Below are 15,749 nucleotides of genomic sequence, written 5' to 3'. Positions count from 1 at the left end.
GAAAATAGATTTTACTTTGTTTTAGGGTATGAAGTTATTGGAGTTTTTATGAAGAATTGGGACCTGACTGATGAGAAAGGCCAATGTACATTGGCTGAAGATGCTGAAGATGCCTATAATGTCTGTAAAAAACTCAGTATTCCTTTTAAGGAAGTTTCTTTTGTTAAAGAGTATTGGAATGACGTTTTTCTGTGAGTTCGCTCTTCTAATTTATTTATGTATATAATATATATATATATATATATATATATATATATATATATATATATATATATATATATACATATATATATATATATATATATATATATGTATATATATATGTATATATATATATATATATATATATATATATATATATATATTTATATATATATACATATATATATATATATATATATATATATATATATATATATATATATATATATATATATATATATATATATATATATATATATATATATATATATATATATATATATATATATATATATATATATATATATATATATATATTCTTTTATTATGTAATGTAGTCTTTCTTTTGTCATCCTTTTCTAGTTTGTATTTGACTTTTCAATATTTGGCCTAGGGGTTATTTGTTCAGCATTTCTAGTTAAGCTAAGAGGCGGCTTAAGATTTCTAGTTCGGCTTTTTATTATTATATCTATTACTCTTACGAGATTTGATTTTGTCTTTTCTGATACCAACGTATCAATTTTAATCCAACTGTATATATGCATATATAGGCTATATAATACGGGATCATGGGCTTTGCCCTGTCACTCAGCTTGCAGCAGGCTTGTAGAAGATATATTTGATTAATTTAATTCCTCCTTCCTGACATCAAAGAATTATCCATTTTATAGGGTTTATTTTCTTCTAAGACTTGTTGTGTTTCTCACCGTTGCTTCTTTTCTAACCGTTTTATTCATGATTCGATGTGATTATCCCTGTGACTTTTCTTTTAACTACCGATCTTGGTGTCGATTATTTTCCTTAGAGGTTTGCAGTAATGCTTTTTGTCACATGTCCTCTTGCTGGGGATCATTTTTGTATTTCATTTTTGTTCATCAGAAGATCATATATTTTCCCATGCCTTTTACTTTTTGACTCTTTGGATTCATTGAAAATCGTTTAAAAAAAAAAATTGTGCCTATATGCATACATAAATGTATACACAGTTGATCATTTAAAGGGAGTATCATATATTCTTTGAAATGGAGACCTGGAGAAATCTGGGGAAGGTAAGCAGGAAGGGTGTACGGAAGCACAAGATGACTGACCCCTATCCCCCCATTGCACTTCCTGGCTGAAGGGCCTGGAGACGGAGATCACCACCGCCGGCTTGGAATTTAAGGGTCTAGTGCTGCATCCTTAACCTTTATCTTATATATTCTTAAGGTGTCATATTAGGAATTTCTTGAGTGAATTAATTCCTCCTTCATTTTAATTCATCGAAGAATCATCCATTTTGTAGGATTTATTTTCTTTTGGAACTTGTTTCTGAACTCACTGTTCACTATGAGTTGTTGAACTCACTTTTGCTTCGCTTCAAACAACAGATTTCATTTATGATTCGATGTATTTGCTGTGATGCTGGCTGACACATGTCTCTAGAAACAGATCTGTCTTATCTTCATTTGCCTGCATCAGTATCTCTGTCTTTTTCTGTTCATTTTTCTTTAGCTGCTCGGATTCATTCAAAATAACATTTTTCCCCAGTTGTCATGATTTTGCTTTAATTCAGTGTTATATTATTCAGTAACAACTAGGAATGTTCCTGTTCAGATTCATTTATCATCTTGCGTGATCTTGCACATATCATAGACGCTAGATTTTTATTTCTCCTTCCTGTTTACTGAACATTGACTCACACAAGCTAAACCAAGGCATTCTGTTATTCCATTGTAATTTTGCTTTGTCTTCTAACCACTAAGGCACGCTGAATTAACACATTGCTTCATTCTATTATAATTTCGCTTTGTCTTCTAGTAGCATATCTTGTTGTGCAACGTTTTTTTTCTAACTCAATGTGATTTTTGCTCTTCTTTGTTCCATGTCTTTTTTTTACCTGTTCAGTGTCATTTGCCATCTTGTGCAATTTTGCAACCATCATAGATACTAAAAACGATACGACCATCCCCGGGGAAAATGATGGAATTTATGGCCTTGAAATGTATATAAATATGACATTGCTCGCATGATTTTTTTCTTCCAAAATTGAAGTTCTAAACGACTTTTCTCAAACTCGTAACCTATCTCGATTGTTTTTTCAGGCCATAAAATCTCAGGGTGCTAGTTTTTTCAATTATAATTTGAAGCCCTTTTCAAGAAAATATTTACACGTAAATAAATGAATGCATATACAGTTGCTTGTTTAAAGATATAGGACCAGTCATGGCACGGCTACGTTGCAGGCTTGGATATATTGATTTTCATTGTCGCTTGTCTTCTATGGGCAGATAATGTGAACTTCTTCTTTCTGGCATGGCATCACCATAGGTTTGATACAACCACATTGGCATAAATACGAATTCTTTCTTTAAGTTGTGACCTATGTAGATTGTTTTTGTGGCCAGAAATGTCAGTATGCCAATTCTGAGCAAAAACAAAACTTTATAGCCAATTTCAATGCTATTCCTGACACTCAGCACGTGGCAGGCTTATATATATTGGTTCTCGTTGTTGCTTGTCTTATAACGATTTCGAGGCCTGTCCCAGCCCTCAACACACGGCAGGCTTGTATATATTGGTTATTGCTGCTGCTTGTGCTGTAACGATTTTGAGGCCGGACCTGACACTCAGCTCGCTGCAGGCTTGTATATATTGGTTCTCGTTTGCGCTTGTCTTCTAACTGCAGCTAAGAATGCATGTAATTGTAACTAAATCGTGTTTTAAATAAATACACATTTGTTCGTTTAAAGGGAGTATATTTATTCGTTATTCTTCTGTTTTAAGTCATGGGGTGTCAAATAAGCAATAGCAATTGAGTTCAAAAAGTCTGGCGTGAATTTAATACCTCTTTCCTGTTAATGCATCAAAGATTCATCGATTTTACAGGTTTTGTTTTCTTCTGGATTTTGTTGTTATTCTCAAATGTCTTCTAGCCGTAGATCTCAGTTGTGCTTCATTTTTGGGCATCAATACCTCCAGCTTTTTTTCATATCTTTTGCTTTAGCTGTTCAAAATCATGTGTTCCAATCCTGTGACCTCTGAAATATCCAAAATACGTATTGGCGTAATCATCATTTTATTCTTTATTTACAAACAATGGCGTGGCAAATGAGCAATTTCTGTTGAATTAAGATTTGTGTTGTGAATTTAATTTCTCCTTCCATCTTATCCTTTACAGACGATGAAATAAAACGTTCCTTATTCAGGGATATTGTAATTTTCTGAAGTATCTAAACTCCACAATAGCATAATTATTGTGTTATTCTTTAGTTTTATAGATACATCATCTTCTTATTTGGTTGCCATTCTTATATTTACATGTTATTCTTAGTGTCATCAATACTAAAAACGATACGACCATTCCTTGGATACAAATGATGTATTTATGCTTTTGGATTGTGTTCCTACATGTGACATGTTTTATATGAATTTTTTCCAGGATTAAGATTCTAAACGAATTTTCTCAGATTCCTTACCTCTCTAGATTGCTTTTTCAGGCCAGAAGATCTAAGGGTGCCAAATTTCGAACAAATATGGTCCTGCTTTCGAGAATAAATAAATAAAGACACAATTTACGCTCGTTTAAGGATATACGTACAAGGGTACCGGCAGCTTCGCCGTCGGTCCCTAGCACGGCTGCACGGCAGGATTTTATATTTTTATTCTTTTTGTCGCTTGTCTTCCAATCAAGGCTGTTGTCCCAGTGAATCAGTAGGTTGATTTACATCGTCCGCGAATTCTCGCATTTGCATGTAACCTTTGGCATAGTTGTTTTGTCTTGCAATATTTCTTCTAATAGATGTATTGGGTTACGAGAGATCCCATACTTTAAAGGACGTGCAAGGTGTTCTTCAACAGCTTTTTTATGCCTGAAAAACACATTTGACTCTATTAAGGTGGTTCAAAATCACTTTCAGGGGTTTGTGATCGATATGGTGCTAAATTGATTTTCCAATAAAGTTGTCCAGCTACTTTGAAGCTGAAAACATTACTATTATTGATGGTTTGATCATCGCTTACATTGAATGAAGCTAAAGCAAAACATGAGTTCAAGCTTCAGATTGTGGGGAATTTTAAAGAGTAAGTGACATCCTATAAACGACTAAACCAATTCATTAATACAATTCAACCAAACAAGCAGTAGCCGCCCAATGAATCACCTTTGTTGGATATTCTTTACTCGGATAACGGAGGACTCCACAGTGAATACATACTACCTAGAAGGGTCGCTGTCACTTGTAATTTTTGCTGCTGCTTATCTTCTAACCGCATATTTATTTTTCCTCTTTGTCTCATATCTTCTAACCTATTTGTCCGTTTTTGCAAGTATTTTAGCTATATATTACTTTGTCCTTCATTTTTGTTTACATTACTTCAGACATTGTTTCAATGTCCTTACCTTAGCTGCTCAGATTGGTTTTGTCACATTTGATGGTCTAGGTTGTCATTTTCAACTGTGAATTTACATTTCTGAGGTCGTCCTCTTGATCTTGCCTCATTTGAGGGTTGAGATTGTTCTTGTTAACTATTAATATACGTTCTTGTCCTAAGCATTATGAAACTGATTAAAACGCCTTTATTCTTCAGTTTCATTTTTAATTCGTTCTGATCCTCTATATGTTTGTATTTTTTCTCGAAAACGGCTCTGCGATTTTTTGGAAAATTGGCCCTCTGAGATTTTTGGGCTCAAAAAACGATCTTTATAGGTTAGGAGTTTTTAGAAAGCTCGTAAGAGCCTTAATTTTTTCGAAAAAATTCCCGGGAGTGACGTCAAATATATGAGCACATTTAAAAAGCTTACAGACACCTATTTTTGCCTCAGGAGTAGTTGTATTGTTTTTAGTGTATATGACGCCAAAAAAATTACACAAGAAACAAAGCCAAATAAAAAATATCAAGTGTAGCCTAATGAGTCTATTTGCATAAAGTGTTAGCATTTTCCTAATACCTAGAGGACAAATGGCCTAACCATTAACAACAAAAAAATATACGGTTTTAATGCTTGCGATAACGACAAGTGTAACGATTCAAAATTGAAAGTGGAGAACAGAGAACTATCCGGCTTGAAGATAAGCGGCAGCAAGAATTAAAATGAGTCAAAAACAAAAGTTAAGAACAAAGAAATGTGGGATTACATGACAAGTCATGTCAAAAATGAAGTGAGAAACAAAGAATTGTGATATTGGAAGACAAGCGACAGCAAAAATTAGAACAAGTCAAAAATGAGAGTGAAGAAGAAAATAATATTACGTTACAGGAACAACTCAATCACAATCTTCGACGCCGACAAAATTTTGCGCAGTGTGCCGCTTGTGCCACAAATACTTTTCATTTTTGTCAAGTGTAACAGAAACGCATGGACCGGATTAACAGTATAAACCATAGTGTATGACAACTAACAATAATATATCGTTATGTAGAATAGTGCAAATCTGTTAATGCTTGAAGGTGCCTCTTCCTCAGAGTTTAGAGGTTTTTCACTGACCTAATTGATTGGTTGTACAAAAAGTTTTTATTTATAACCACAGTATAAATTTTACGGGACCCAGAGATCGAATCATCCTGTAATATTGCACTGCAGGGTCGACGCAGGGACCTTAGTAGTCAAGAAGCGTCGTTAATCTGATACAATACCTCAACTTGAGGATTTAGCGACGAGTCACTGACCTATTTGTATGGTTGTATGAAAAGGTCAGGTAGGATTTCTCTGGAATCAGCAGTTTACAATCAAATTTTCTGAGTTTTCTGTATTTGAACATACTCTTTTCAAATTCTCTTCAAGGGAATTTCTCGGACTGTGTGAGACTCCTGACGGGAACGGACTCCAAACTACATAATATTTGAGAGTTCCTCTACCTCTTAGTTTAGACGGTAACCACTGACCTAGTTAGTTAGTTGTATGAAAAGGTCACATACAAGCAGAGTGTAAAGGGTAGGATCAGGATAAGATCTGAAAGGTCTTTCTTGTTTGAAGGTACCCAAAAACAAAAAAGGAAAACTATTATTGTTAAATTTTCAGAATTGTGATTTTCTGCATATTTTTCTCAGATTCTTTGAAGGGAGGGTTTTTGAACTGTCTCAAACTCCTAAGGTGAGGTGAATCCAGATTATAATAAAAATCTTGTGTGCTAAATTGACCTTCTAGTTTTATTTATTCTGACTTTTTTTTTCTTAGCAATTTCATTAAGGAATATCAGACAGGCTGGACACCGAATCCCGATGTTCTGTGCAATAAAAGGATCAAATTCAAGGCATTTTTTGAGCACTGCCAAGATAAAATCGGCTTTGATGCTGTGGCCACAGGGCACTATGCTAAAACTTCTTTTGGTGAAGAATTAGAAACTTTTGATGCTTCAAAGGGTAACAACAACTTATTGTTTTTTAAATAGAATCTTGCTTTTAGCAAAGACTTATTAAATAATAAGTAGTAATATATCAATTGATACTACTACTACTAACAACTCACCGCAGTATCAAGTCGCCTAAGGCCAACACAACTATGCGCACTCATGCTTTATTTTAATCTATTCAAAGCCCCTCTCTTTACGCCCTCCAAGTATGGTTCCCATTTCTCTTAAATATTTCCTTACGACATCCTTCCGCCCCAACTAAGGGAAGCCTTTTTTTTTGTTTAACCCTAGACGGTTAGCCGAAAAGAATACTCTTTGGTAATCTGTCATCCTTAATCTGCATAACGTACCCTAGCCATCTCAAACTTTCTTTCATTGTAGCCCTAGGAAGCGGGACTGAACTACACTTTTCGTACAGCCTACTGTTTTTTCGGTCGAAATTCCGCTTGAGAGCGGAAATTCAACTCGAGCTGAATGTGGCTGCACTTTGCAGGAAACTAGTGCGCTTATACTGTGCCTTAAACATTGAAAGGATTATCAATACCATGTGATCTCTGCCTATGTTAAAAGTTTGATTTTGTATACTACATAGAAATGATGTCACTACTGTTAATTGTTACTAATTGTTTCTATCATGACAAATCTCCTACAGAATTCAAAACGAGCTTGGTGTCATTTATTCACTATGATTTATTTATTAATTTGTTTGTTTATTTAGTCATTTATTTATTTATTTAACATTAATGTCACATATATGACCTATGATTATGGCAATACATGTGACAATAATTTACACTCCATTCTCTTAAGCAGAGCAAGCTCTATTGACTGATTCAACTCATTTTCTTGTATCGTGCTTGGCTCCTAAAATGTTTAAATATTTCTCTTCTTTTCCGAGTTTGTTATTTTTTCTCAGTCGTAGAAATTCTTAGTTAGAATTTCTTAGATGGCGAAAGAAAACTCCCCCTTTCAGACAATTATTTACTTACTTAATTCTCACGCCGGGCTGGCGTTGAGAGCGTCTTCAGCCTTCTCCACGTGGGGTGGTCTGCAGCAAGGGCCTCTGCATCAGATAGCAAAATTCCAACTTGGTCCAGGAAATTCCCGAGACTATTACTCCACTGAAACTTGGGTCTTCCTCTTGAACGCGTTCAGCCACTACTGGTTGGTAATTGGTAATTATTTACTGTAAAATAAGAAAAGAAATACGAAAAGAGAAACAAACAACAAAAAAAACTATTCTATTCGGCTGTAAAATTTCTCCTTGTAGAATGCCGCCTTTTGAATTACCTCTGTGAAGCATCAAGTACTGTTCTCAAAATTTTAAGGACTCAAAAACTTCAAGCTTTAAAGACAAATCAAAACGGGGAGGGTAGAGCAATGTATTGGAACACAGAAAAACAAAGCAATATAATTTTAGTTTGACAGACGATCTAGACGACTTGACAAGAGCTGTCAAGTGAGGCCTGAGAACGGTTTTTAAAATAGGTCTTTTAACTTTGAATTGACTAAACTTTTTATTTGCATTTCAATTTCCCTTTGAATTGGGCTTTGAATTTATTTCAACCAACAATTTCAAAAGAAAGGGAAACAAAGTCACTTCCGTCACTTCCGACTCTTTTCACAAAATTTTGAAGCAAAAACTGGGTACATCGCTGCTACTATATGCTGATTAATTACCATTACAAATTAATCTTTGAAGTAGCAAAAGGAATAGACGCCCTTTGCCTCTGGGACGGACCCAATCTTAATTTTCGGTTTCATTTTGGCCTATCTTACAGTATTTACATGCAAGCTACAGCCCAGATTAACCGATGAAATATTTAAAAATAAAACTCTCCTAGCTTAAAAATTCTCTCTAATTTTAATCGGACAAACATATTGGAGAAACAATTAGATTTTAAAAGAGAGACTCACTTGGGTCTCCAGAAATTGTGTTTCTTTGTCAGCCTTGATTTTTAATTCAGCATGTTCAATTAATTGCTACCCCGTTAGTTATTATATTCAGTTAGTGACTGGTTGCAGGCAATGCAGTATGAATGGAAAGTATGAAGCTTACATAAACTAAAGTTTTGTTGAGAAAAAAGTTGACGTATCAGGGGGAGAAGGAAGCGGGTCCACTGCCCCCTGCCCCCCCTCCAAAAAAACGGTTGTTACAAATGTTTGCTTGCTTCAGATATCTTACCAATGAAGCATAAAATTTATCAAAATATTCGGTAAGTGAAGAGAAATCCCATTTCCTCCACCAGGATTTTAAGGATTGACGCACTTGGCCTCGGGTGCAGAATTTTCGTGCTCTCCACCCACCATTTTGTTAGTAACATCATTGAAAATGTCCCATTTAATTGGGTCTTGTGAATAGATGGAAACTTTTATATTTAACAATAAATAAAAGTTACTCCTCTGATAGAATGGGTTAGCACTTCTGAGTTCTGTCATGATAAAGATTTAGAGAAAAAAAAATTGCTGGTTTGAAGTTACTTTAATTTTAGGTGTTCGACTTTTGAAGTCTTTTGACCAATTAAAGGATCAGACATTTTTCTTGTCACAGATACCCCAAGACGCCCTTCAGTTCACAATGTTTCCCGTTGGTGGAATGACCAAAAATATTGTTAAAGAAATAGCAAACTCTGCAGGATTAAGCAAGATTTCCCAGAAAAAAGAAAGCACTGGAATATGTTTTGTTGGCAAAAGACATTTTCAGGATTTCATAGCAGATGTAATTAATATCCTTTTATTTACTTTTTTGTAGTATTTCTTGTGTTATTGCTCTGCCTTTGCGTTGAACGAAAGAGAAATATAAAGAAATCTCATTTCTTAATGTTAGAGTTTGTATCTCTGAAAGTTGTAACACCGGGAATACGAGAAATATAACCAGGTTTTACTCTTCAAAGTTCTTTGCACTAAAAAATATTTGTTAACTTAATATGCCTAACGCTGACTTAGTGGTGGACTCCTTTGCCAGTGCTTGATAACTCTTGTAAGTCTCATCGAAAATCAACTACGTAAGTTGATGCTAGATTTTTTTTTCTTCTTCTTTTTATGGCAAAAATAGGTACAGTTGTTCACCGTAAGGTATGAAGAAAACTATGAAGTTACTTAATTTTAATTGTCGTTGGCTCTAACCGCTTGCAGGGGCGTGATTCTGTCAAGATCCTGGAGGGGGGGAGTTGGAGCTGATTTTTCAAAGTGAAATGATAATGAGCAGTTTCTGTTCAAGAATAAAAACAAAGAAAGAAAGCGATTTTTCACTAATCGAGCAAGGTGAAGTGACGCTTCTTCAAATTCAAAAATTTGTTCACTGCGCGATTGACGTTAAGCTTCTTCGCTTTTTTAGGCTGGGTACCAATGACCAAAAGGTCACTTGGTCTTTCATCTGAAATAAACATATGAAGATATGTTTTTGTGTGTTTCTTTTAAGAAAAACATCGTTCTTTTGATGCTGTCAGCGCTTGACTTTTTGATACATTAAAGAATCAGGCTCCAATTGTTTTGAGGCACAATCACTTGGACCAAGCATCTGAGTCATCGTCTCAAGGATTAACAGAAACTCTGTGTCTAAAGTAGTGGGCAACCCAAATGCTTTTCTGCTGTTGTCTGCTGTTCCTTCGCTTGATACGGCCTGCAAAGTGTCCATGATTGCTCTCAGTCTTAAAGCAATTGTCTGTAGAGAACTATGCCAGTAAGGCCACTCTGTTTCTTCGAGCCGTTCTAGTTCTTATGATTTTTCATGACGCTTTTTCTGGACCTTGATAAATAGTTCATTGCGCGGCCAGCTTACTTAATGGACTGAACTATTATCAGGTTCAAACAATGGGCATGACTTTGAATGTACCTTACTTGCGGTGCAAGTTCCTCCATCAAAGCTTGAATTCCATTTCAAGCTCCAGTCATGCTTCTGGTTTCCGTCATAATACTTGGCTACACAGCTCTCCCAAGGTAGGGAGAACTGTGGTTGAACTTCGTTAATTGTAAGTTTATATATATATATATATATATATATATATATATATATATATATATATATATATATTATATATATATTTATTTATTTCTTTTTAGTTTTGTGCTGAAGACGGCCCTTGGACATAGGGTCGAAATATCCACTGAATTAATTTCCATCGTCTTGAAAAGAATTTCCCTATTGCTTCTACTTTGTGTTTGTTTGTTATGGAAAGGCAGTGTGGTCTTCGTCGCTATTTTTAACAAATCTCACAATAAGGCTCGGTTGTTGTTTCTTATATTTATCTTTGGTTTCATCAGCTAAGAGCGACCAGCCTTTACATTTGATTTTTTCGTAATGTCTCTAAGGGAATTTTCAACTACTTGGAGAATTTCAATTTGGTTCTCTGCACTAGTTTAGGCCCATATCGCTCTCTTACTGAGTCATTCCCATCTAAAAAGATGAGTTTTAGTATTTCAAGAAAGATTCCACGGTTTCCTGAATCCTCCTCTTCATCGTGCCCTCTGAATTCCAATCGCTGATGGAAAAGAACGTTCATCATGTTAACCAATGTTGTAACTTGTGCACGGTTTTTCTCAAACGTTTCTTTTCGGGCCTTGACAACAGCTGATGCCATGGAAGTCTTAGTCCCTGCTTTAATTGATCAATACTCGATCCAGCTTGAGTAACTAGATTCATGGAAAACTGATTCTTCACGTTTTTATAATTTTTCACACAGTATCTTCCATTTTTGGACCCCGATGTCAACTAAATCTCCTGCTCCTGTGATAGCGTAGCCAGGATTACTGAAAATGGACAAATGCCTACAGCAAATTCAAAAGGCAGCATACCTTCAGAATAGAGTATTTGACCCATTCTGTTGAGTAGGGTTTCTCGGAGAATCGTTGACCGTTAGTAAGGGGGTATCTTGCCAGTTTAGGCTGAAAAGGGGCATCAGTTTTGCCCAATGAAAGGTCCACGTTTGGAGTTGAAGTTGGTAGCCAAGACACTATATCTGTATTAATCGTGACAGTTGACACGCTAAGGGCTGGGTAGTCCTAAAAAAGAAGTCAAACGATTTATCGAATCGCATAACGGTCTATAACTCGGAAGGAGTAAGAGGAAAAAAGAAATCTCTTATAAAGCAGAGAAAAAAAATCCTAGTGAGTTGTGCAAAATTTCCGTTATTTTTTTTTTATAGAAAATAATAAAAATCATTTTTTCCTCTTCTACTAAAAAGTGCTCAATTGTAATAAAACAAAGCTGTCCTAGTTCTGAAAGTAAACCTCATAGGGATCTGGTGATGTCGGACTCATGTAAAACATTGAATTATCTCTTCGAGAACTTAAGATCCAAATTTTACATCTCATTTAGATTTCCGGCAAATTACTGGAAAAGTCGCCCCTTCAAATTCTTTTACTTTTTTTCATCGATTTTAGATTTTAAAGTCTATTGTAGTTTTTTTTTATCAAGTAATACTATGAAAATTAAGCAAGAAGACCTGAACTCTATAATATACAAAAATACTTCCTAGAATTAGAAATAATTTCTAAAGTTTTTCCATCATGAAAAATGATTTTGCGGATCTGCTACATTTTATTTAAGTAAAGCTCTGTCGCTTCGTGGGTGCCTTTATAGATCCAGATGAGCTCTTGTAGTTTTGCGAAATAATAACAGAAATCCTGATTTCAAAATTCAGTTCTGATTTTTTTTTTTTTTTTTTTAATATATTAGTCGAGTAGTGTTTTAAAACGAAAGCAAGAACACATGAACTCTTCTATATGTGAAAATGAAGCATATAATTAAAAATAAATTCTTTATTGAGTTGTCATCATGCATCTATTGTCTTTGGAATTTTGGAAAACTTACAACTAAGTTTGTTTGGACCTACAAGAATTTTTCTGACGCAAATACAAGGACCTTTAACAGTACAATGAAAATTGAGTAAGACGAATATGCTAAATTGTTTCTTTAAGTTAGAAATAACAACTTCTGAATTCGTCATCCCGCATCAGTTTTTTCTGACTTACTAGAGCTAACTTTTTTTTCTAGATAAGCTGTATTTTTTTTTCAGTGCCGATACACGGTTGTTCATCTCTTAAGAACGGGAGTTTACATCAGTTTTCATCAGCAATTTTTTTTCTATTTCGGTATTTTGATATTACAAATTTGCTAAATTTTGACAGAGCAAATAAGCAAAGCTTCGAAGATAAAACTTCAAAAACCAAGTTAAGTGAAAATTCCATACCTAAAATTTTTTGGAAAAAAAAAACACCAGAAAATTCGATTTCCGAATATCAAGTCGTGATTTTTTTTTTAGTTTTTTCAAAAACCTTCAATTTTAATGTTTATTATATTTTATTTGGCTAATACCGAGGAAAGTAAAGAGGAAGACGTGAACTACTATTTAAGCAAAATCAAGCATACATCCTAAAATAATTTTTAAAGTTGTCATCGCACATCAATGGATGAAATGGCATATACCAATTCCAAATTTAAGTCTGGTTGTCTGTCAAATGGGCCTCGAGTTCAGGCGCATCTAAACATGCAATGGAAGATACAATTTTGTCCCCTGTCAGACTAAAACACAGGTTTGGCTCCACAACTATGACCTGTGGGTCACACTTGCTGCAACATCCCACTGTGCCTTGGCACCGAAGGTTTAGTTCCTAGATTCCCGCCAGAAAGGGATTTTTGTATCCGGTTTTCCCTTTAACTTCTTTAAACAGCCCATCTCGTAAGCGTCTTACGGCGATGAAGACACATCCCCTACTTGTTTTTGTGAAAAAAGTTTTAAGTACCGTAAAATTGGTGCAGAAGGTGCCGTCTTGCGGTAGTCAAAGCAACACTTCGTCAATGAGAACATAGTATTTACTCCTCCTTGAACAGGCACCTTCTTCTCGACCCTTAAGCTTTTGCTAGTTTGTTACTTCGCGTTAAAAAATCAGTATACCAAGGGGTATACTACACTAGGGCCTTACCTAGAAGTTCAGTTGGGGGGGAAGGGGGCTGGACTGCTAACAAATTAAATTTCAATTGATTGATCAGGTTTTATTTATCATTGCCTAACCATAATTCTTTGGCCTAACACTGATCAAGAACTAGGTTTTGTTTGAAATTTCAGACATTAATCTCTCAAACAGTTTCTTTCTTCAAATGAGTCTACTGAGGCAGCAATTGGTTCAAACCTTGGTTTAAGCAAAAATGGTGCAGGCAGGTTAAACTACTGTCAATAACGCATGCAGATTCAGTGGTCTTACACACGTAGTTTGTTGAACACTTCCTGTTAGAAGTATTTTGAAAAGTGTCTTCAAAGTAGTCTCAAGAGGGTGATCATACATAAAGCTAAGAAATTAAACATAAAAATGCATTTTTTTTTCATCTGACAATAAGGCGCTAGATTAAAAATCAAAACTAACATAAATTATTTTTTAAATAAGGGGGCTATCCTCCCTCAATCCTCACTCGGTGCGCTGAAGTTTGACTTTTTGCCATAATTCACCAAGAAAGACTGTTCAAACATAAGGACCACTGAGTTTGGATGAGAAATATTTTTAAAAACTTTAAGACTTAAGCGTAAAGAATTAGGGTTGAGGAAGGGGCAACTCCCTTCTCATACGGAATAATTTATATTCGTTTAAGCTCTAATGTAGCTCCTTACTAACAGAATAGTTTTTTTTAATTTAATACCGAAAGGCGTCTCGCAATTTCTTTTTCAGAATAAATTAGGAAAATTATCTTCGAACATTTTAAAATAGCTTTAACCCTCCCTTGTAACTTATGGTATGGGGGCCCTAGGGTCAGTTTTTTTCAAGTGAAAAAAAAGTTTTGAACTAGCTAAAAAGCAAACAATAAAAATAAACTAAAATAATAATTTCGTAACAACGATAACATAATAATAATAAAAGCATTATCAACTAGATGCTAAACAAAAATTTTTTCTAATAATATACTATATTACCTGGTTTTTGTAACGCGGTTTGAGCAAAAGAACAATTTGCTTTACACAGTTTGCTTGGGAAAACAAACAAATTGGCAAAAAATTTGCATACAAGGTTATATCGAAGATTCAAACCTACTCTAAAGGTGTGAAAAGGTTGTTTTAATACGGAAATCAATTGGAATATTGCTGTATTAATGAGAGTAAGTAATCTATGCAAGAGGATTATCCTGCGCATGTCATATCGCTAATAAAGTTTCAAGGCTTCCCTGTTCCCATAATACAATAAAGGCAAAGGTATACAAAAGAAACCTGACCTGTTCCTGTGGATATTTGAGTTTTGTAGGCCTTTCTTAGTTTTGACGAGATTTTTGAAGACGCTGAATTTGGACTTGGGGGGGGGAGCAAAGTAGAAACTGTGGGGCAGTTGCTCGTAAAGTCTCCTGTAAAGATTTTCTATGCTGTTCGGATATGTCGCTATAGTTTTCCAACCTTTAGTGAAGTTATGCTTTTGCCTGGTTAGTGGTCGTCTAGTCTGATCTGAAAATAAACAATTACATGTGAAATAGCAATATTGTAATTTGATAATGTCTTTAACATGCTCAAAAATTAGGCACGTCACTGAAAAATGTGAGGTAATGTGATCCTTTTCACGGATAGTTTTGTAAAAGACTTATCAGAATTTTTCGAAAAAATACAATGAAGTACTTATTATCGAGATTCCATTCACCACTGGCTTAAAACTAAAAGTACTGACGTTACCATAAGACATGTCCCATTTTCCTTTGTGCCTTCGGGTAGCAGATGTGTAATATGGATGTATTCTTTTATCAAATGCATCTGCCTGGAGACCTCCCTATACTAGAAAAACGGAGTATAAAGGAAGCTAAAGCTAAAAAAATTTACATTTCGCCTAGAATATATTTTAGATCAACAGATCGTTCCAGAAAAACTGTCTTATACCTCTTAGATTTTCAACTGTTTCATTCATTCTCTGCCTTTTCAGTACATTTTACCCAATCCTGGTCCCTTTGTTCACATAGAAACCAAGGAAGTACTGGCTCAGCATCAGGGAATCCATAATTGGACTATAGGACAGCGTTGTCTTATTGGCGGGGAGAAGGTTAGACACTTCGTAGCGGAAAAGGATCCTACAACAAACTCAATTTTCGTCGTAAGTATTCGAATTCTGCAGTTTTGCAAGCAAAGCTGACATAGTGATAGTTGCCACAATTAAAATGTTCAATGCCTTTTTTGTTCACTTATTCTCCTGTTCTTTTGTTGTTGTTTTTACATAGTAAGTCTGGTAATCTAGTTAGTAGAAATAAACACGGTC

The 15,749-nt window shown here is 34.9% G+C and overlaps 1 protein-coding gene and 2 long non-coding RNA genes across 4 annotated transcripts in view; 1 reads left to right on the top strand and 2 right to left on the bottom strand.

The window, feature by feature from the left end:
• The window catches only part of LOC136031910 (uncharacterized), a 121,800-nt gene that overhangs the window by 6,955 nt on the left and 99,096 nt on the right, over positions 1–15,749 (bottom strand). The window lies entirely within an intron of this gene.
• The window catches only part of LOC136031898 (mitochondrial tRNA-specific 2-thiouridylase 1-like), a 51,898-nt gene that overhangs the window by 20,872 nt on the left and 15,277 nt on the right, over positions 1–15,749 (top strand). For both annotated transcript variants that reach the window (XM_065711898.1, XM_065711889.1), the window contains exons 2-5: positions 26–191; positions 6,356–6,540; positions 9,023–9,249; positions 15,420–15,587. In XM_065711898.1, the coding sequence (XP_065567970.1) occupies positions 26–191; positions 6,356–6,540; positions 9,023–9,249; positions 15,420–15,587 (746 nt within the window). The remainder of the gene's footprint in view (positions 1–25; positions 192–6,355; positions 6,541–9,022; positions 9,250–15,419; positions 15,588–15,749) is intronic.
• Positions 7,539–15,532, bottom strand: LOC136031919 (uncharacterized). Its single transcript, XR_010618614.1, has 3 exons — positions 15,377–15,532; positions 14,731–14,953; positions 7,539–7,716 (listed from the first exon to the last, which is right to left on the bottom strand). It is a non-coding gene; the product is annotated as an uncharacterized LOC136031919 (long non-coding RNA).

This window comes from Artemia franciscana, chromosome 1 (genome assembly GCF_032884065.1).
Source record: "Artemia franciscana chromosome 1, ASM3288406v1, whole genome shotgun sequence".
Classification (NCBI taxonomy): domain Eukaryota; kingdom Metazoa; phylum Arthropoda; class Branchiopoda; order Anostraca; family Artemiidae; genus Artemia; species Artemia franciscana.
Note: the sequence above shows the minus strand (reverse complement) of the source record. Positions and strands in the feature narration are given on the sequence as shown.